Consider the following 19,562-nt stretch of genomic DNA (forward strand, 5'->3'; position numbering starts at 1 on the left):
TTGATTCTATGAAAACAACGGCGTACAGAATCACCCGTGGATATCCAGTCGGTCCATATCCGCGACGAGCCGCGATGACACTCCCGCGGCCTCGCGCGTGCGGCGGTGGCGCTCGCTGCTTGATGGGAGCAACTTGTGCGAGCGGGCGGACACTGACTTGCGCGTTTTCCGTGGTGCAGGCGGGCACACGGTGGCCTTGGAGGTGGGGACACGGCGGGCGAGGATGGTTGTTGGGTGGTTGTGGGCAGAGGGTTTGCGCGGAGGAGGGACGGGCAGGAGACCGGTGAGCAAGGAAAGGTCGAACACACGGCGCGTCTCCTTTGGGAAGGCTGCAGCGGCATCGACGAGTTTATGAAAGGACTGGTCGAGCGCCGCGCGCGCAAATGGGCCCACTTGATCCAAAGGGGGCGGGTTGACACCGGGCGGGAGCGCCCCGAAGGCCTGGAATTAGCACGAAGGATGGAGGAAGGATGGAAGACGAAGGGGCTCCGGATGAAGGGATGCAAGGGCAGAGAGAACGAACACATACCAGATTGTATGCCGGTGGGATGAGCGCATCCGACGCGGCGGTCCACTCGGCGACTGTCTTGTAGTATCCCGTCCAGCCGCGCGCAACACGCGCCCACTGGTTCCTGCCGTGAGCTGGGGGCGAAGACCACGACTCTTGTCGCACACGGCGAGGATGAAGATCTGGTGAAAGGAGGGCGATGTTTGCTTCCCTCTCCTTGCAGCTCGCGCTGCACGTTTTCCTCCCAGGCGATGCTGGCGTTGCGCGCTGCCCAGGCGATCATGACGCGCCTGTCATACAACGGGTTGAAGGGGGGGTGCAGGAAGGGGTCTGCCCGTTGCCAGCTGGCGCGCGGGAACGTCGGGGGTGGCGGGGGCGGGGGTGCCGATTGCATGGCGGTCGTCGATGGATGATATGGATGGTGTGCGAAGGACAATGGGTGGCGAAAAGGAGAGTTTGTTTATGCCGTAGACGGAAGCACAAACGAAGCGTCATTTGGGGAATTGAAAAAATGGCCTAATGACCTTGTAACCAGACCTATTGGCACACATTAATCCACCCATCACACAGCTTCAACTCGACCGTTTGGTCTTGGGTTCTCTCCATCATCATTTACCACATTCTGAGAGCGATCAGCTTTGTAACCCCACAACATTAACCTCGACCGCCGACCTCGCGCCCCACTGTATCAACACATTACTCCTATCAGCTTCGCGGCTTGCCTCTTGGGGCCACTGTCAGTCCTTCGTCAAGGTCCCGTCACCACCACCGCCCCCATAAGCATATCCACCTGGTCCGAAGCGCTGCGCACCTATGCGGAGCCGGCGCGGCGGTTCCCAAACAAGAACACTCCCCCATGCCGGCAAAGATGCCTTGAAGGCCGTCGAGACGAACCTTTTTGAGCGGACAGACCTGTTCGTATTTCACAAGCAGCCGAATAATCCGTCAACCCGCGCCATTCGGATAATGCCAGAGTCGAGCAATACAACACTCGCCCGCGTCAAAGAACTCATAACTGTAGTCATGAAGGTCGAGACCGGGCTTGCCCGCCGCCTGTGCTTACTGCTGGCGCAGCGACACTGGTGGAGGTGGGGCGGCTCCCTCCATGGCTCCCACCCTCCATCCCAGCCCTCATACCCGCCATCTGACCTCTCCCACCGGCCCACCCATCTCTCATCAGACTCGCCGCATGACCTGGGCGAGGCGCAGAAACCGTCGACACGTATTCCTGCCAGCGCATATGGCCCCATTGCGTCCGCGCGACGCCCCGGAATCGACCACGAGCTTACCCTTGTCGTCGCGGACGTTCCTACCTCCTGGTCAACCGAGAGGTTCCCCGGATCGACAGCGTCCACACCTTGCCCGCAACGCACCTCGCCTCGTGCGCTCGCTTCATCGCCCTTGCCCTCGTCTCTCACACCGTTCATTGTCACGTCCACCACCTCTCCTTTGACTTCAGCGCCTCCTTCCGCCTCGACTCTGTCGCCAACCGCGACCCCTGAGCCACCTGCCGAGTCATCCTCAACGAGACATGTCACTTCACCGCTGGTCGACTGGTCAGATCCCGACTACCAGCCAATTCTACACTCCTCCGACGATACCACACCGCAGCCAAAGCGCAAGCGGTGAGAGAAATAGACCATTACGGGGCACTGTCGAGGAGTAAACTGTTGTACTTCATTCGTTCCCGATAGTCGGCTATGTACAAAATGTACCCTCCTGCGATATATCGTTGGGATGACACATGTCGCAGGGCTGTGGCAGCATCGAGTCACGTTCGGTCGCTGTTAACAAGCGGCCGCCGTTTTAACGAGTCGAGTTGATTCGAAAGTAAGATGGCCTGGTGCCACTTGCTTTATGAACTGTTCGGCTCGTTCCCACTTACCGTCCTTGCCCAAGGAGCGAGATTTTTTTTAACCGATTAATTGGGATTAACGGGGATTTTTACACACGACGCTCCGCACTCAAAAACAACACTCATCCGGCGTCAGCCGCGCCATTCTTTTCCACAGGGAACATCCAAGCGCCCTAGAACCAAGGATAAACATCTGCTTCACCTGCAGGTGCATATCTGAGCCGCAGGACATGGGAAAAAGAGAAGAGTGGACGAGTTAGGAATCGAACCAAAGACCTTGTCAAGTAGGGTAGAAGATGCTAATGACACGCTCTACCAACTGAGCTACACGCCCCGCGATGTTTGTTGCAAAACCGTGATGCCCACGAGCGTTGATTCGCGTTTTAGGACTCTGAGCCTCTGTTCGCCGAGCGTTCTGGCCACTTTTCGTAACAGACCATGATGCAGTCATGCATATTTGTACAACTCGGACGTTACACCTGTGAATGATCCTCTGCCGCTCTCTCTAGCCACCCAGCCCTCACTAGCCACCCAGCCCTCACTAGCTACCCGTCCCACCGCCCTCTCCCGACACGGCAGCGACTGCCGTCGCCGCCTTTGCTCTCCTGCGTCTTGTGGCCTCATTCAACCGTTTAACAATGTCCGCCTGGTGTAGCGGCTTCGGCAAGATATCGTCCGCCCCCGCGTCAAGGTACGCGTCCTGGTCCTCGCGCAGCGCGTTGCCCGTGCACCCGACAATGTACACCTGGATACCGAGGTTGCGGACTTCGCGCGCCACCTCGTCGCCCGACATGGCCGGCATTTGGCTGCAAGCGTCAGCCAAAAACAAAGAGTTACGAGACCGGAGTGGCTCACTTGTCCAGGAAGACGACATCGAACGGCAGACTCTTGTCACTGGGGTGCTCGTTGGCGGCGCGGATCATCTTCAGTGCCACGACGCCGTTCTCGGCTGTCCGGACATTGTGTCCCAGCCGTTTGATCATGCGTGTCATGAGCTTGCGTGTGAGTCTGTGATGTTAGTGTAAGATCTAGTGGCGAGACGCTTACGGATCGTCGTCAACTACAAGCGCAGAGAGCGGCGCTGTCTCCCCTTGTTTGCCCTCGCCTCCTGCAGTGTCTGTTCTCAGTGGCATTGGAATGTGCGGCGACAATGGCGGTGTCGGTGGCGACCCAGCCCGTCGGCCGTTGGTATCAGAACTTGGCGGAATCCATGTGTGTGGTGACTTGTTCTGAGGTGTCGCAATGGGCGAAAGAGTTTTCCGCGGTGACATTTCACCGTCCGGCGTGGTGGTCATCTCAGAGACGCCTGGGAGCCACATTTTGGCTGTGAGGCTCTGTACTGGTGATGACGGCGTGATGCTGTCATGTCGAGCGAGCGGCAATGTCGATACTTGGTAAGGTAGCTCGAACCTGCAAATGGGTCAGCTTGGACGACCAGACAGTTGGTACTCACCAAAACACGCTCCCTTTCTTGATCTCCGAGTCGACACCCAGCCTTCCACCGCTGAGCTTGACAATCTGCATGACCAACGCGAGACCCAGGCCGGAGCCCTTGCCGCCTTGCCGCCGTCCAATCTCCGTCTGGACATAGGGCGAGAACAGACGGTTATCCTGGACGTCGCTCTCGCGCAAACCAACACCGGTGTCGTGTACCTCGATGCGCAGCACTGCTGGGCGGTCGGGATGGTGGGATCCGTCCGGCTTCTTCTCCGAGGAAACCCCATTGCCAGCGGAGTGTCGCCGTTTCTCGGTCCCAACGCAGCCCTTTTCCGGATCCCGCTCAGAACCAAATGGTGCAGGTGCAGGCGGCGCAGCCTGTGATATTGGATATACCAGCTTGGTGACGATCCGAACGCTTCCGCGGTGCGTCTAGCCCGTCAGCCATACTGGTAAAGAAGGCTCACTCACAAACTTCAACGCGTTGGACACCAAATTGGAGGTGATCTGACGCAACCGCATGTCGTCGCCGATAAACACCCCGCCCAGCGCGTCGATACATGGATCCAGCTCGGTCACGAGCTCGACACCAGCCACCTCGGCCTGCACGCGGTGCGACAGTGCGACGACGTTGATGGCCTTGTGGAAGTCGAACGGCTTGCGCGCCTGGATCAAGTTGCCGTTCTCCATGCGCGTAAAGCTCAGCACGTCGTTGAGCACTTGCTCCATTAGACTGAGGCTTGCGTTGAGGCCGTGTACCATTTCAGCGTCGTCTGCGGCGCAGTCCTTGAACACGCCCTCTCCCTCCAGGTTCTGGACGGCGAGCAGGGCCGTGTTCAGGGGCACGCGCACCTCGTGAAAGATGTACGACACGAAGCGTTTGGTGGTCTGCTGCGCCTTGCGTTCCATCGCCTGCGCGCACTGGACGGAGCGGAACTGGGCGTTGAGTTGCTGGCGGAGCAGAAACAGTTGGCGTTCTGAGCGCTCGCGATAGTACGCATGGATCGCGAGCATGACGTGGTAGATCCACACTGGTCATGAGCATGCATTCACTCGGTGCGAAGTACTCACGGGCAATCCAGTTGCGGGAGAAAAGGAGTGGCACGCTGGCGTTGTAGAGACACAAGGCGACACTGAAGATGACCCAGGCCGTGACGGCAAGGATGTGGAGGAGGCGGTTCTGGCGCATGAGGATGATGGCGAGCGCCGGAAACCCAAAGACACAGCCAAAGAGCGCAAAATACAGGTTGTGAGTGCACGTGTTGACGCCAAAGTAATGGCACCCGGTCTGGTTTTAGTCAGCCCTTGAGCCCACATGCGTCACGACGTACCATCTCGATGATAATTAGGTACCCCCAAACCCAGACCGCTGCTACCAGCATGGGCTGGTACAGGCGAGGGTGCTTGAGGGGAGCGTTGATGGCGATGAGCACCGGGAGCGGCAGCGTGATGATGCCGCAGATGCCCACATACGCATAGTAGTCGAACAAGGATCGCTCGGTGACAAGCGCACAACTCATGACCCAGTACCCGACAAGAAAGATGGCGCAGGCCATTGCGCTCCTCTTCTCCACGCGCCATGTCTTGTTTGGCCCGTCAGCCATAAGCAACAACCGGTTTGCGTTTTGTGCGGCTCACCTCCTTGAGAAACGCCGTCTCCCTCTCCGGGTCCGGAAAGCGCTGCTCGCAAAAGTCGCAGAACGGCTCCCACACGTGCCGTATCCACGCCTGCTTCCATCTCGCCAGTGTCCTCTTGGTGGATGGGATCGATGGCGGATTGTAGAGGACCGGGTCTGCGTCGGGAGGAACGTCCGAGTCGACACTGCCCTCGTCGCCCGTCTCCCCCATCTCGTCCTCGTACGTGTACTTTTTCGCGGCGTGCGCGAGCAGGGCAATGTCATTGTCGACCACGACGACGGACACGGGGCCCGAATCCTCGCCGCCGACGTCGTCGGCCCCGCCCGAGCTGGTCGGTTGCGACGACGACAGGCCTCGCCGCGGAAGCTTTGCAAACAGTCCACTGCCCGTGGGACACGTCGGGCGGCTCGTCAGGCTGGGCCGTGGGACACTTCCAGAGTTCGAACTTGCAGGCCCGTCTGCTGCGTCTACGGGTGGGAGCGACTCGAGCGTGCCGTCCCAGATGATCCCATGGTGGCCGAACCGGGGCCTCTCCACTCCCCTGTGTGTCGTCCACCTGTCGCTGTCGCGTCGTCGCGGCGCAACCCCGACGCTGCTCGTCTTGCTGGGGATGGTCGATAGGGGGGACACCACGCGCTCGCTACCGCTGTACGATGTCTCGTCGCTCCGCGATGGGGTGCCCAGGTCGGGCATGGTGAGATGCCGCGACGCTCACGGGCGGCTATGGCGCGGGGGCAAAGGGCAGAGGACCAGTCGGCCCAACGGGGAGAGTAGCGCACGATAAGCTCTTGTTATTTGGCCGGTCGATACACTAGCTAGTGTGGAGTCGATGTTGTGGACCTGAGCTGTGAGGATGTGGTTGAACGCTGGAATTGGGACGACAAGTAGTGTGACGCGTGTTTGCACCGACCCCACCCAAATACCCTCGACAGAGAATTGTCGAACCGAAGGGCTGGACCTGGAGAGCCTGGAGGAGCAATGACGGAGTCTCACGTCTCGACGGGGGGTTTGGGCTCGGATGCCGCACAACGGCCATTCTGCATCCTGACGCTGTCCTGAGCTTCCGGCAAAATACCGACAGTAAGGTTTGTATCCCATCAAACCGCAGAGCAACACACACATTGTATTTGTATGCTTTTGGCCGTAATTTGGCTCGTGTCATTCATGGCGCAAATGGGCCACATACAGTCGGACGATCCTCTCACGTCATGGGCGTCAGCCTTCGAACGCCAATGCTGCCTTCAGTCTTGATCAGCGCCTCGTCCATTAAATTGCAGTGGGAAAGGACACGGCGGCCGTCCGTGTTTCGACAGCCACGACCTCACGATCGGTATACCTTGAAACCTATGCATGGTGGATGTAACAACTATACTGTGTTTTCTATGCTTGTTGTGTGTTTATGTGTGTGTGTGTCTATGCACCCCCTCGACCCCGCAGGCAGGAGCGTTACAGGTGGGAGATGGTGACTTCAAGAGGGGGCTCATCTGCCGAGTCGAGGCTCGACTTCTCCGGGCGGATGACATCGTGGACCGCAACCTCGATGATGGACTCGGGCGCGGGCCAGAAGTGGTTGGCCGTGAGGTAGACCGAGATGGAAATGACGTACGCGACCAAGTTGGACACCATGTAGACATACTGGATGTTTCCAATGTCAATGCTGTTGTTGATGGCATGGCACATGCCCGGGAGGTTGGGAGCGAACGCGCAGATGAGCGCAAGGTACGCCCTCCAGTTCCAGCCCTTGACGTAGCGGTAGATGCCGTTGGGCTTGTACATTTCGTAAATGTCGTACTTTTGGTGCTTGACAACGTAATAGTCGACGACCATGAGCATGGCGATAGGCGCAAGGACGATCGAGTACGACGACATGAAGGCGAGGAAGTTGGCCGCAGAGTTGAGCACCTTCCAGGGAACAAAGCCCCAGACACCGACGGTGATGGCAATCATCTGTCCACGACGGATGTTGATGTACTTGGGCGCAAGCGAGCACATGTCGTTGGCAGCAGAGATCGAGTTGGCCGTGCTGCAAGGGTCAGCTTGTGGTCCAGGTAACGGTAAGCTCACATGTTGGTGGTGACGTTGGACAGGGCCCAGGCGAGGCCGCCCAGGAACATGGCTGCGCGGCCACCGGCAGAGGTGTTCCACTTGGCAAGCAGGTCGTACGGCTGGTAGAGTTCCTCGTTGTAGACCGCGTAGCAGCACGTAGCCGAGATGGCAGCAAAGATGGAGACGATGGTGTTACTGAGGTGTCAGCCGAAGGTTTCGCTTCAAACATCCGCAACTCACATGAGGGGAAACACGATCAGCTGCATCCAGTTGGAGCCGGGCTTCTTGCAGTAACGTGAAAAGTCACCAATGTTGAGCGAGAGGGTGGCCCAAGTGCCCTGCACGGCAGTGACCGAGGTCATGAACGCAATAAAGCGCATCTTGCCACCAGAGGTACGGTTGCGACCCGAACGGAGGAGAGGACCGGCTTCGGGACCAGCAATCTTGACCGCCTGGAAGTAGAGTCAGCCGCCTGCGCAGTTGGTCCCCGGATAAAGCCACACATACCCAGATAAGAGTTCCGATAGCCACAATAGGCACAATCACGGCCTTGATGTTGAAGACCATCTTGAGCTTGGACGGGTGGATGAAGATGAACGGCAGCTGGAGAAGCCAGAACAGGAAGAAGGACAGGAAGTCGGCCGTAGTCGCACCCTGTGCGACGGGCACCATGTTCGGCAGCCTAGCGTACTGAGGCCAGATGGCAGTGATCATGACCGTGACAAACTTGCCACCCCTGCACGGTCAGCCACTGCCGAGTGCACACACATGGCGCAGAAGAGACACTCACGACCACGAGTTGATCGAAAGCCAGAAGCAGGCAATGACGGCACGCGACTGGTGGCGGTCAGTGCTCCCGTTCTGGACTTCAGGCTCCCAGCCGCCTTGGCAGGGCCAAGCGGGGGCGAGAGCAGGACGGACTCACAAAGACAACAAACTTGCTCCCCCAGTAGCCGAAAGTGGTACGCGTCGTCACTGCAAAGGGCGTATGTGTGGTCGCACCAATGATACCATTGGCTGTCGGTCAGCGTCTCGCCCCGTTCGCACCTGGCAGTTTTCGTTTCGGCGCCCGACAGGGCCCATACGTACCAGTGATGACCGTGGCGACAAAGACAGAGCCGACAAGCACAGCAAGACAAGACTCCCACCAAGTGAGACCAAGAGTGACAAAGGACGAGACGGTAGCCCACGAAGCCTGGTGCGAGGTCAGACCCACAAACGCCACTCGCAAACCACGAAATGTTGGCCAGGCAGCGGCCAAAGGCCAAGTGTCGTGTGCTTATGGTATACTCACGGGGTACATCAGGTCAGAGACCCAGTCTTGCAACGAGTTAGCTGTGGGCTCGTTGTCAGAAGAAGTGACGTACAGGTAAAGAAAGTCCACCCGGTCCAGGTACGGTGCTCGGCAGGCGACGGGTCCATGTCTGTTTTTCAGATCGCATCAGCCACACGCTTCGTTTTGCTGTGATGGCGAGGACGGACCTTTGTTGGACCAGACATTGTCTGGGGCGATGCACGAGTCCTCCTTGGGGAGGGCCCAGTCCTCTGCTTTGAATGTCAAGGGCATGTCGTGGTACGGGGGGGTGGGGGTGTGCTGCTCAAACCGCAAAGGTTGAGAAGGAAAACCGAAAACAAAGAACCATCGATAAAATCTTGGGCCTGGGGGTGCCTGCGCGGGCGGACTGATCGGCGCGCGGGCATGGCCGCATATACGGGGACAGGTCGGGCAAGGTCACGTGATAATTGTCACGTGACCCCGTTCCAAGAGATAAGGGCCGATGGGCCGCTCGGGCCGAACCGAGACGGTGCAGTGTCAGTCGTCCACCTGTGGGGTCCTCGTTTGCACAACAAGTCCCGCAGCCGCCATCGAGTCCTCGTCGTCGTCCCGCTTCCCATCTCTCCATCGCCCATCCCCTCTCTCCCTCTACCAACCTCCACCACAACCATCTCTACCATGAAGGTCCTCCTCCTCGCCGGCGATTTCATCGAGGACTACGAGCTGTACGCTCCCCTCCAGGCCCTCGAGATGCTGGGCCTCGACGTCCACATTGTCTGCCCCGACAAGAAGCCCGGAGAGATGATCCAGACCGCCCTGCACATCCTCGAGCCCGGACGTCAGACCTACTCGGAGCGCCCCGGCCACCCCTTTGACATCACCCACGACTGGGACGAGTGCGCTGCCAACCTGGGCCAGTACGCCGGCCTCATTGTCCCCGGCGGCCGCTTCCCCGAGTACCAGAGGTAGTGAGTATCAGTTTTTGGGGCCCGTTTTCGTTGTCCAGGAAGCTGTAGTTGCTTACCCGTTTCAGCGACAAGCGCGTCCTCGACGTCATCCGTTACTTTGTCGAGAAGGACCTGCCCCTCGCCGCTCTGTGCCACGGCCTCCAGCTCCTCGCCGCTGCCGACGTCCTCAAGGGCCGCTCGTGCTCTGCCTTCCCCATGTGCAAGCTCGATGTCGAGGCTGCCGGAGGCAAGTACATCGACTTTGAGGCCTTCTCGAAGAACGTCCACGTCGACGGCAACATTGTCTCGGCCCCCGCCTACCCGTGAGTTCCTTCTGTGGCCGCTTTGTGTCCCCACTGACATGTTCACAGCGCGATTGGCGTCTGGCTCGGCGCGTTCATCAAGCTGCTGGGCATCAAGGTGCAGGTCCCGTAGTGTGCAGGCTTGTGTGCAGCAGATGGTATGAGGTGTGTACCGCAGCGACAGTGCTGGGGTGCGATAACAGGATGGAATGCAAGGCAGTACAGTACAAAAGGATTCGGGGGCCGACGGATCGTGCAGGTTGCTGCCGTGACGGCGTGGCTGGCTGGCTTCCTTGTGGCTTGACTGGCAGGTCGACCTCTGGCCTCTGGGGTTCGCTGTAATGCTGTCCCGTAGCCAATCGCTGAAAGGCCCACCTCCCCACCAGGACTGGGTTGTGCATTCGAAGCAGTCACACCGAGAGCAACTACATGTCATCTGACCTGTAGCAGGCGCGACCATCTCCCCGCAGTGATTGGCGCCGAGGAGCACGCATTCAGTCTAAAGAGCTGCGACTACACTACTGCACCGATGCGAGCAAACGGGCAGACAGAGCAGGCAGATAACGTCATAAGCGGCGATCATCGAGGAACAACGAAAAATGGAGCTGCAGCTGCTGCACTTACCACTAGCAATCGCCAATTCCTGTCTGCTTTCTTGGATCTCTGGGAACACATGCCGCCGGAAATCACGGAGGACGGTTTTGTATATCTCGCCGCGGAAAGCGGAACACCGCCCAACAATGACGCCATGGTGTTGTCTGTCCCATTTTCGAGAACCGGTCGACTGCTGCTACCGCTGCTGCTGCTGCTTCACTTCGAGCAAAAGGAATACACGATGCGTGGGTCTGGTGATGCTACAAGGAGTACAAGGTGGTCTACAATCCAATGAATCAGTCTACATGGTGCTCTGAACGTTGCTGATGCGGCCCAGTGCGTCAAAGTGGATTTCCGCCGTTGTGGCAGCGTCCGCGATCCGCAGGCCTGTCGAGGTCGGCGCGATTGCCCATCCTTGACTTTCAGCCAAGAATGTCACTGCTTTACGGGGATCGTGCAGGTCTAGATCGGCCGCTAGGCGCGGCAGCTTGGCCACGGCTTTGCGTAATGTCACGGGCTGGAGGGGTGGCTCGGTAGCCTCGATCAAGAACAGGATTCGCGAACCGCCCGCACCCGTCGACGCCGAGTAGTATGGTCCCAGTCCCAGGATGCCTGCTGCGGCAGTCCCAATCTCGTGCGTGAGCGCTGCGACGGCGGCGTCGTCGTGGTCGTCAAAACCGGGAGGGAAGCGGAGCTCCTTGCCCAGCAGGTCCGGGATGCGGTCGCGTTCGCCCGTCTCGCGCAATTGGCGCAGGACTCCGTCGGGTTTGCCCTGTGGGTGTGCCCAGCCCCACAGCAGAGACTGGGCTGCAGGTGACAGTGACGCCAGGAGCTGCATCCTGCAGACAATGGACGGAGCCCGGTGGTGCAGGGACACAGGCGCAGTGGAGGTGAGCGTCAGGATACCTGCGGAAAGCTGGGCCGCCCAGCGGTGTGGCCCAAGAACCTCGATCGACTCGAGTAAGGACTCTTGTTGCAGTGTAGCAAGGAGGAGGCCACGGTCGATGAAGGGCTGTAGGGATGGAAAGAATGCCATCTGCATCTGGGCATTCGTTAGGTCCATCGCCCAGAGCGGTTGCCGATAAAGACGGTAGGCGGCCGGCAGCGAGTAAGGATCATCCTCGTAAGATCGCACTCGGCGGAGGTGACTGATTGACATGCTGTACGGTGGTGTCTTGACTCTTCAATTTCCACTCACTCACTTTGTAGATCTTTGCAGAGGGTAACCGAGTGTAAGAAGCTTTACACACGGCTACATATACATATGACGGGGCGGGCCTTGCAGTGTAGATCGAGGAATGCTGGTCGGACGTTCATGTCATCTCAACTGGCACCAAAGCTGCATCAATGCTGTGCCCGTACCGGTTCAAGGGATCCAATACTCTGGTGACAGACCCCCAACGGCCGAACATTGAGGACAACCTGAGTGCCGGCGATCAGGTCATGCTGATCCTTGCCTGGCCTCCTGGAAACAGATCCAGAGCTCGTCATCCCCGAAGAAAGAACAGACCCAGAACAACTGCACAGACCAAGGGGCTTGGACCCGATTTTGCAAGTGTTGGAGTGAAATGCCGAGCCGCGGTCGCATCCCGCAGGTATCGCGCATCGCCACCCCCGTCAAAACCGCAGCGTCCCCCTGGCCCTCACCAGTTCTGCCCACTGCCGAAGGCATGCCGTATGCGCATTTGCATGCATGCTCGGCGCGGCATGGTGGCGCGTCGAACAAACATGCTCAGCCAGCATTCGCCGGGTCCGACGGAGTTGTCGTGGCCCTGCGATCCCGTCGTGGCCGTGATTTCCGGCCATGTTCACTGGATCACTGGATCGCCAGGCCTGAACCACTACCCATCGGTGCGTGGGCTGTGTGAGCGTCCTCATTCATTAGTTTAGCACAGTGGCGCAGAGGCCAGTCCTAATGACCAGCTGCATAGCCTACTAGGAGACGTCTACAGCTCTATTTACACCGCTCCGTTTCATTCGGTCTCACATCGCAACAGGAGCAACGCGTGACGTCAGCAAAGGCCCACTCGCCACTCATTGCCCTCATTGTAAGCATCCCGCAGATCACGGACAATGTGGATCCCGACTTTCATGGGATTCCGGTAGATGGACCATCTCATCATCTGACTGATTGCTCTGACCTTTGCACGCTTCTGATGGTCTGTACTTGCTGCATGTGACTCTTCTTACTCGCTTGCCCCCAACTATGAACGCATCCTATCCTCCGCTTACAGCCTGGCATCGCCGGCCTCGTTCACAAACAGACCAGCAACGCCGTACCCAGTACCCGCACACATCGAGGTGACGAGGAACTTTGCCTTTGTGCGCTTGGCCTCGGCCATGCCGGTCGCGACCTGGCGCGCACCGGTAGCACCGAGCGGGTGACCAAGCGCAATGGCGCCGCCGTTCGGGTTGAGTTTTGCCGGGTCAATCTTGAGCGCCTCGGCACAGTACACTGCCTGTCCGGCAAACGCCTCGTTGATCTCAAAGATGTCAATGTCGCCGACCTGGAGGCCGGCGCGCTCGAGGACCTTGGGGATGGCGTAGGCGGGTCCGACGCCCATGATGCGCGGGGGGACACCCGTGGACACCACCTTGCCGACCTTGCCGATAATGGGCAGGCCGAGGCGCTGGGCGACGCTGCGGCGCGCGAGGACGACGGCGGCCGCGCCGTCAGTGAGCTGCGACGAGTTGCCGGCATGTGTGGTGCCGCCGGCCTTGAAGGCCGCCTTGACGCCCGCGAGCGACTCGGCGGTCACGCCGTACCGCAGGCAGTCGTCCTGTGCGATGGCAGGGTTGTCGCCGAGCTTGACGGGGGCGATCTCGCTCTCGAAGCGGCCGGCCTTCTGGGCGGCTTCGGCCTTTTGGTACGAGCCGGCAGCAAAGGCGTCCTGCTTTGCGCGAGTAACGCCGTAGCTGTCTGTCAGTTTCCTCTCGTACGAATTTCAACTCACTCCTCGACAATGTTCTCGTTTGTAATACCCATAGGGATGAGGCAGTCCTTGGCCACTGTTTGACGTCAGTACAGTACACCATCTGCACACAGCTGCTGCACCCACGGGGGTTCTGCTGAACATATTCAGAAACAGGGTGGTCGAGGGGCTTGTTGTTATAGTGGTGGGTCATGCTCTCGACACCGGCAGCGATACCAATGTCAATGTCGCCCGCGAGAATCTCGTTGGAAATGGTCCAGATGGCCTGGAGCGACGACGAGCACTGGCGGTTGACCGTCGACAGCGACGCCTTGATGGGGATGCCGGCCGCGAACGCTGCCATGCGCGAGATGGACGCACCGCCGCGCGGGGTGCGCACGGTGCCCACCTGCACGTCCTCGACGAGCGCCGGGTCGAGGTGCGCAGCGTCGATTGCGCCCTTGAGAGCTGCCGCGAGAAGGTCTTCGACACGAGCGTCCTTCAGACCGCCCTTGAAGGCCTTGCCCATGGGTGTGCGCTTTGCCGAGACTGGAGGGTTAGCTGCAGACATTGGGTGCCACCCAGCTCACGAATCACGACATCGTCGGGGTTCTTGCTGAGGAGAGCCTGTTTGCCGGACATGGTGTAGTTGCTACAGATACAGGAGAGAGACGGTGGTGAGAGAGAGTGCAAGAAGGAGATGGAAATATAAACGAAACCGAAGACCGCCCCAATGCGTCTTGGTGCAACCGACTGCACTGCTCGATCTCTCTCTCGTCGTCCCAACCGCGGAGCCGGGGACCGGTTCGCTGGCTTCGGACATGGCCGGTTGGCCCGTTAAACCCCGAATGCCGGGTGGGAGTCGCCGCGAGGTGTGCAGATCTGGCGCCAACGTCGATGGGGGAGTGCATGCATGAGGTGTATGCACATGCATGAGGTGTATGCACATGCATGGTGTTGTCAGAGCGAAGCCGCGGCCGAAAGGACTGGGCAGCGTGGGCGGGGACGGTGTAGGCCGTGTACTTTGAGCAAGTACGAACAGTTGAACACGCACTATTCGCTTGCCTCTCTACATTAGGCACTATTAGGAGCAGTGCTTCTACAAGACTAACAATCAGATTAACACTCATCATCCCCAACCTTTGGGTCCACCTTGACGAGTACTTTACCCGCCGCATGCTGCCCAGCGAGCTTCCTGTATGCCTCCCTGGCATCCTCAAACGGCCACACACTGTCCCGCACAACTCTCACTTGTCCACTGCCGAGCATATCAATCACCGCCTGCCTGTCCTCGAGGGTGGGACTCATCATTGACGTGGCTCGCCATTCACGGCCCACCCCACCAAACCAGCGTGACGTGGGCCAGAATGCGTTGACCTGCATTTGCCATACCGCCCGCAGAAAGTCGGGGACGTAGAACGTTGGCGGTTTGATGCCCACGCTTTCGTAGATGCCTGCCGGTTTGAGGAAAGCGGGGCTTGCGAGCCACAGCGAGTGGTGTCCGAGGGTGTCGATCACAGCGTCGAACGGCGTGTCGCTGAATCGCTCGGCAATGTAGCGTGCCACCGACGTGTGCTGCGTATAGTCGATCACCTGGCGTCAACACACACACTCACATGGCCAAGACTCACTTCGTCAACACCCAGGCCCTTCACCATCTCGGCATTCTTGCCACTGCACACTCCGACGATGAAACCATTCTCGCCAACCACTTGACGAACCATCTGCACAACCATGGTGCCGATTCCACCGCTTGCAGCGTTTACGAGCACCCGGTCGCCGCTCTTGGCCTCGCTTTCGTTCACCAGCTGCCGCGCCGTGAGGCCTGGGAGGAGACACGCCGCGTCGCCGAGGGACACGCTCGCAGGTTTGGCGACGACATATCGGGCCGGCAGTCGGATGACCTCTGCGAGAGCCCCCGTACCCGTTGGTAGCGCGTGCGATGCCGGAATCATGCCTGAGACCTTGTCGCCGCGTGCAAACCTCCCAGGCTTGTCCTCTGGGTGCCAGACATCAATGACTGTGCCCGTGAAGTCGAGGTCGGCGACACAATCGCGTGATCGAACGAGCGGCGGAACGAGGGTCATCTGGAAGATGGCGCCTGGGTTGAGGCCCGCATAGGCTACGCGTACGAGGACCCATTCTTCAGGCTCCGGTGCGTCGCGGGGTAATGGAGTCAGGGGAGGGAATGTAGGCGTGTCGCGGGTGGTGAGGGAGAGCACCTCCCATGGCATGCCGCGCTGTTGGTAAACCCAAGCCTTGGAAGTCATGGTCATTGTTGTTGTCGCATGGATGCAGTGTAAAGATGGGCCTGTCGTTACATATGTAGCATGCTAGAGTGGCCGCGTCAGTGCCGGCCGGCAGAACGCTGGTGCATTGCTTCGGCAACATGCCAAGCTACCGTTATCCCGTTTAGTGTCAGTACCAACGTGCAACATCGTCACGTGCCTGTCCTTCAACTGCCAAGCGATCTGACGGTCCCGCAAGCGACTCAATCGCTTTGAACACGACTATGCATTCCACTACCCATTGCTTCTTATTCTTCTACTTCTCACTGTGAATTTTTCCATTCTGGGACGGTCCCAAGCCGACGGAACGAACTGCAACACGGACTGTGGCTTACGACAACCAAGCTCCGCCCTGTTTGCCGATCAGACATGCTGTGCTTTGTTCTGAAACCAGCGGTCACTCACGTTGCATTGCATTGCTTGGCCATTGACAAAGTCCGAGTCTGGTCCTGCAAGGAAGCTGCGCGCGCGTTACTACTTGTGCCTTCATATACACCCACCCCACGAGCTTGGCAATGTCCTCGGGCTCTGCACAACGTCCCAGCGGAGACAGGTCGGCCAGCTACGGTGTCTGTCAGCCACATTGTCGCGCATCTGTTGGCCGTTGTGCGCTCACCTCTTTCGTCCTTCCGCCGGAGTTCTTACCGTCGAGCGTAACGAAGTCGTCGTCGATCTTCTTCCACATGTCGGTGAGGACAGGGCCGGGGCAGTAGACGTTGGCGGTGATTCCATACTTGCCGAGCTCAAGCGCCGCGCCTTGGTTGATTGCGCGGACGGCAAACTTGCTGTGGAATGTCAGATTGGACCCAAGCATGCGGGTCAACGTACCTCGAGCAGTAGGCGGTTTGGTGGATACCGACGCCAATCTGAATGTCAGCGCTCGTGGCCTCTCTATTCAAACCTACACCCGAGACAGAGCACGCCGCTGGCGGTCAGCGCGAGACAGAGCACTTGGGACTCACCGATGAGCTTGCCCCCACCACCCTGGGCGATCATCTGCCGCGCCGCTGCCTGGTAGGAGAAGAGCACGCCACGGACGTTGACCTCGTAGAGATTGTCAAAGAACTTGGGCTCAATGTCCATGAAGCTGTCGGTCGGCGCAATACCGGCGTTGGCCACCATGACTGGTTTGTTAGCTCCATGCCCCCCCTCCCACCCGGCTTCACCTACCGTTCACTTGGCCCAGCTCCTTGGCCGTCTCGGCCACCAGGCCGTCCACATCCTCCTTCTTTCGCACATCGCACGGCAGGGAAATGGCCTTGGTGCCAAACTTGCCCACTTCGGTGACCACCCCATCCAGGGCCTTGGCGTTACCGCTCACATCGGCGAGGGCAAGGCGGAAACCATCCCGGGCAAGACGGTGGGCGATGGCACGGCCGATACCTTGGCCGGCGCCGGTGACGATGGCGACGCGTGTAGAGTTGATTCCCGTCATACTGCTACTGCGGGGCTCAGTTGTGGGGGTTGTGGGGTTGCATTCTGATGGCGCGTATCCTTTATGTAGGTCGCCATCTCCGGAGCGGAGGAACTGGAGGCATTGGACCTTGAGTTGCCGTGATATGATTGCCGGCCAGGAACCCATTCGGAACCCTCGCAGTCAGTCACTCAGCTGCTCGGCAGGTCAACAAACTGGCATAGGGTGGGTCTCGGCATGCACCTTTGCGGTCACGACCTGCTTCTGAGGAACCGTTGGTGCAATGATGCATGGCACCGCAGCGCAGCCTCTTGCGGCCACCCCATCGCCACCCCATCTCCATCCACTGCCCGCCTTCCGTCAAAACAAACAGTTCAAATACATACAATGGACGCGCAATTATATACTTTAGAATAACCAGGGCAAGACCTTTGAGAACCACTTCCTCGCGCCGTGCTTCTCAGGCTCCTCCTCTTCATCAGCGACGGTGTAGACGTCCGTCTCGAGGTCCATTTCCTCCAGGTGCACCCAGCGCGTCTTCTTGATGATCTTCCACCCCAAGTACATGACGAACATGATCGGGATCTCGACGTAATAGCTGACAAAGTCGACAGCGGCGAATGTGGGACTGAAGCACGACCAGCCTTGTACGAGGATGATGACGGCGTTGAGGACGATGGCGATCCACGGACCCCATGGGTACGTCCAGTTCTTGAACGGCAGGAGGTGCGTCTTGCCCTGCAGCTTGAGTGCGCGGCGGAAGCGGATGGACGCGATGCCAATGAAGAGCCATGCGAGCTGGTTTGACACGCCGACAAGACTGGGTGTGAGCACGCAGTTGAGCGGTGTAGACACTTACTTTTGAAGCCACGTCCACAGCTGGCCAGCACCGATGAACGACGAGCCAAAGCACAGGCCAGATATGAACCCTGTAGCGAGCACAGCGATCCATGGGACCTGCTGCGAGTTGAGCCTGGCGAAGAACCGCGGGGCGTGACCTTCACTGCCAAGGGTGTACAGCAAACGCGCTCCGGCGAACAAGGCGTGGTTGCCTGCAGACAGCACAGAGGTAAGGATGACGGCGTTGATGACACTGCCGGCCGCTTTGGCCCCCGTCATCTGGAACACGATGGTAAAGGGCGAGGTCGACGCGGTCTTGGTGCTGAGGTTGGGATAGTCGTATGGAACGTTCAGACCGATGAGGAGGACGGAGAGAATGCTGGTGGGGTTAGCTATGGGCGGATTTGCAGCTACTCACTAGAACAGGAGGATGCGCCAAAACACGTTCCTCACGACCTTTGGCAGGTTCTTGGTCGGGTTCTTCGTCTCACCAGCGGTAATGGCGATCGACTCGGTTCCACCGTCTGACCGGGTCAGCGATAATCCCCGTCATGACTCCAATACTCACAGGCAAAGGAAGCCGTCACGAACACGGATGCAAACCCGCCGATGCCACCGACGAAGGGGGCATCGCCAATGAGCCAGTTGGAACCACCAATGTACTGGTGGTCCTTGTTACCACCGCAGTTGACGACGATTGACATGATGATAAAGACAATAATCGTAATGACCTTGATCAAGCTGAGCCAGTATTCCAGCTGGAGAGTGTCAGCCATGCGACCTCGAGACGCCACGTACCTCTCCATAGAACCGGACTGCCAACAGGTTGACACCCATGATGACCACCCAAAAGATCAAGCTCAGTGCCCAGCCCGGGAACTGGTCAGTCCAGTACTCGAGGATGAGCTGCAGAGCGACCAGGTCCGAGCCAGTGGACACGGCGTCGTTGAACCAGTAGTTCCAAGTAAGCGCAAAGCCAAGCGCGTCATCGACGAAACGGCTGTTGTTGGTCAGGTTTTACTGTTTGCGGAAAGTGTGAACTTACCCAACAAAGGTACAGAAACTGCCGGCCACGGGAATGAAGGCGGCCATCTCTCCGAGACAGAGCATGGTGACAAACACGATGGCGCCCACAATCGAGTATGCAATGAGCATGGACGCGGGACCACCGGTGTGCAGGCTCTTGCCGGTGCCAAGGAAGAGACCCGTGCCGATCGTGCCTCCGATGGCAATCATCTGCACCTGGCGTGCGGAAAGCGAACGCTTCAGGTGGTCGCTGTCGGCTGCCTGCACAATGTGGACCGAGGCGTGGTGTGCCAGTTCGACATCGGGGATGGGCTTTTCGTGGCCATGGCTGTCCTTGTCTTCCGACAGCGGATAGTTGTGGTCTGACGAGTAGCGACTCATCATGGAAGAAACGCTGGTCGGGAGTGTGTGTAGTCGAGAAACAGGAAGAGGAAGAGTCTAGCGCTCATGGAGCAAACCCCGTCTCTTGATAAATGAGA

At 58.9% G+C, this 19,562-nt stretch overlaps 8 protein-coding genes across 8 annotated transcripts; 1 reads left to right on the forward strand and 7 right to left on the reverse strand.

Moving 5' to 3' along the window:
- Positions 1-30: 30 nt before the first annotated feature.
- Positions 31-6,131, reverse strand: CNHHK7_2 (HisKA; the record flags this gene model as incomplete). The annotated part of the gene is made up of 11 exons (XM_028622745.1): positions 31-441; positions 530-632; positions 3,059-3,169; positions 3,219-3,371; positions 3,411-3,480; positions 3,640-3,773; positions 3,817-4,232; positions 4,272-4,831; positions 4,872-5,088; positions 5,132-5,383; positions 5,439-6,131. The coding sequence occupies 11 exons, from the start codon at positions 6,129-6,131 to the stop codon at positions 31-33; spliced, it is 3,120 nt and encodes a 1,039-aa protein (XP_028476638.1).
- A 753-nt stretch (positions 6,132-6,884) lies between these two features.
- On the reverse strand, positions 6,885-9,051 carry EHS24_007375 (uncharacterized protein; the record flags this gene model as incomplete). Its single annotated transcript, XM_028622746.1, has 10 exons — positions 6,885-7,461; positions 7,503-7,679; positions 7,725-7,936; positions 7,992-8,220; positions 8,275-8,345; positions 8,410-8,501; positions 8,574-8,679; positions 8,779-8,804; positions 8,852-8,908; positions 8,967-9,051. The coding sequence occupies 10 exons, from the start codon at positions 9,049-9,051 to the stop codon at positions 6,885-6,887; spliced, it is 1,632 nt and encodes a 543-aa protein (XP_028476639.1).
- Positions 9,052-9,438: 387 nt separating this feature from the next.
- EHS24_007376 (uncharacterized protein) lies at positions 9,439-10,142 on the forward strand (the record flags this gene model as incomplete). The annotated part of the gene is made up of 3 exons (XM_028622747.1): positions 9,439-9,728; positions 9,794-10,030; positions 10,079-10,142. The coding sequence occupies 3 exons, from the start codon at positions 9,439-9,441 to the stop codon at positions 10,140-10,142; spliced, it is 591 nt and encodes a 196-aa protein (XP_028476640.1).
- A 762-nt stretch (positions 10,143-10,904) lies between these two features.
- On the reverse strand, positions 10,905-11,762 carry EHS24_007377 (uncharacterized protein; the record flags this gene model as incomplete). Its single annotated transcript, XM_028622748.1, has 1 exon — positions 10,905-11,762. One exon carries the CDS (start codon positions 11,760-11,762, stop codon positions 10,905-10,907), a length of 858 nt encoding a protein of 285 aa, XP_028476641.1.
- A 1,069-nt stretch (positions 11,763-12,831) lies between these two features.
- Positions 12,832-14,157, reverse strand: POT1_2 (3-ketoacyl-CoA thiolase with broad chain length specificity; the record flags this gene model as incomplete). Its single annotated transcript, XM_028622749.1, has 4 exons — positions 12,832-13,519; positions 13,558-13,612; positions 13,663-14,064; positions 14,106-14,157. 4 exons carry the CDS (start codon positions 14,155-14,157, stop codon positions 12,832-12,834), a joined length of 1,197 nt encoding a protein of 398 aa, XP_028476642.1.
- A 477-nt stretch (positions 14,158-14,634) lies between these two features.
- EHS24_007379 (uncharacterized protein) lies at positions 14,635-15,791 on the reverse strand (the record flags this gene model as incomplete). The annotated part of the gene is made up of 3 exons (XM_028622750.1): positions 14,635-14,640; positions 14,767-15,108; positions 15,147-15,791. 3 exons carry the CDS (start codon positions 15,789-15,791, stop codon positions 14,635-14,637), a joined length of 993 nt encoding a protein of 330 aa, XP_028476643.1.
- Positions 15,792-16,134: 343 nt separating this feature from the next.
- Positions 16,135-17,238, reverse strand: EHS24_007380 (uncharacterized protein; the record flags this gene model as incomplete). Its single annotated transcript, XM_028622751.1, has 8 exons — positions 16,135-16,155; positions 16,209-16,263; positions 16,304-16,365; positions 16,420-16,588; positions 16,632-16,669; positions 16,709-16,728; positions 16,766-16,927; positions 16,974-17,238. The coding sequence occupies 8 exons, from the start codon at positions 17,236-17,238 to the stop codon at positions 16,135-16,137; spliced, it is 792 nt and encodes a 263-aa protein (XP_028476644.1).
- Positions 17,239-17,625: 387 nt separating this feature from the next.
- EHS24_007381 (uncharacterized protein) lies at positions 17,626-19,464 on the reverse strand (the record flags this gene model as incomplete). The annotated part of the gene is made up of 6 exons (XM_028622752.1): positions 17,626-18,037; positions 18,077-18,436; positions 18,476-18,581; positions 18,626-18,815; positions 18,856-19,057; positions 19,103-19,464. The coding sequence occupies 6 exons, from the start codon at positions 19,462-19,464 to the stop codon at positions 17,626-17,628; spliced, it is 1,632 nt and encodes a 543-aa protein (XP_028476645.1).
- Between the last annotated feature and the right edge of the window lie 98 nt (positions 19,465-19,562).

The sequence above is a fragment of the Apiotrichum porosum genome, assembly GCF_003942205.1.
Source record: "Apiotrichum porosum strain DSM 27194 chromosome Unknown scaffold_5, whole genome shotgun sequence".
Classification (NCBI taxonomy): Eukaryota; Fungi; Basidiomycota; class Tremellomycetes; order Trichosporonales; family Trichosporonaceae; genus Apiotrichum; species Apiotrichum porosum.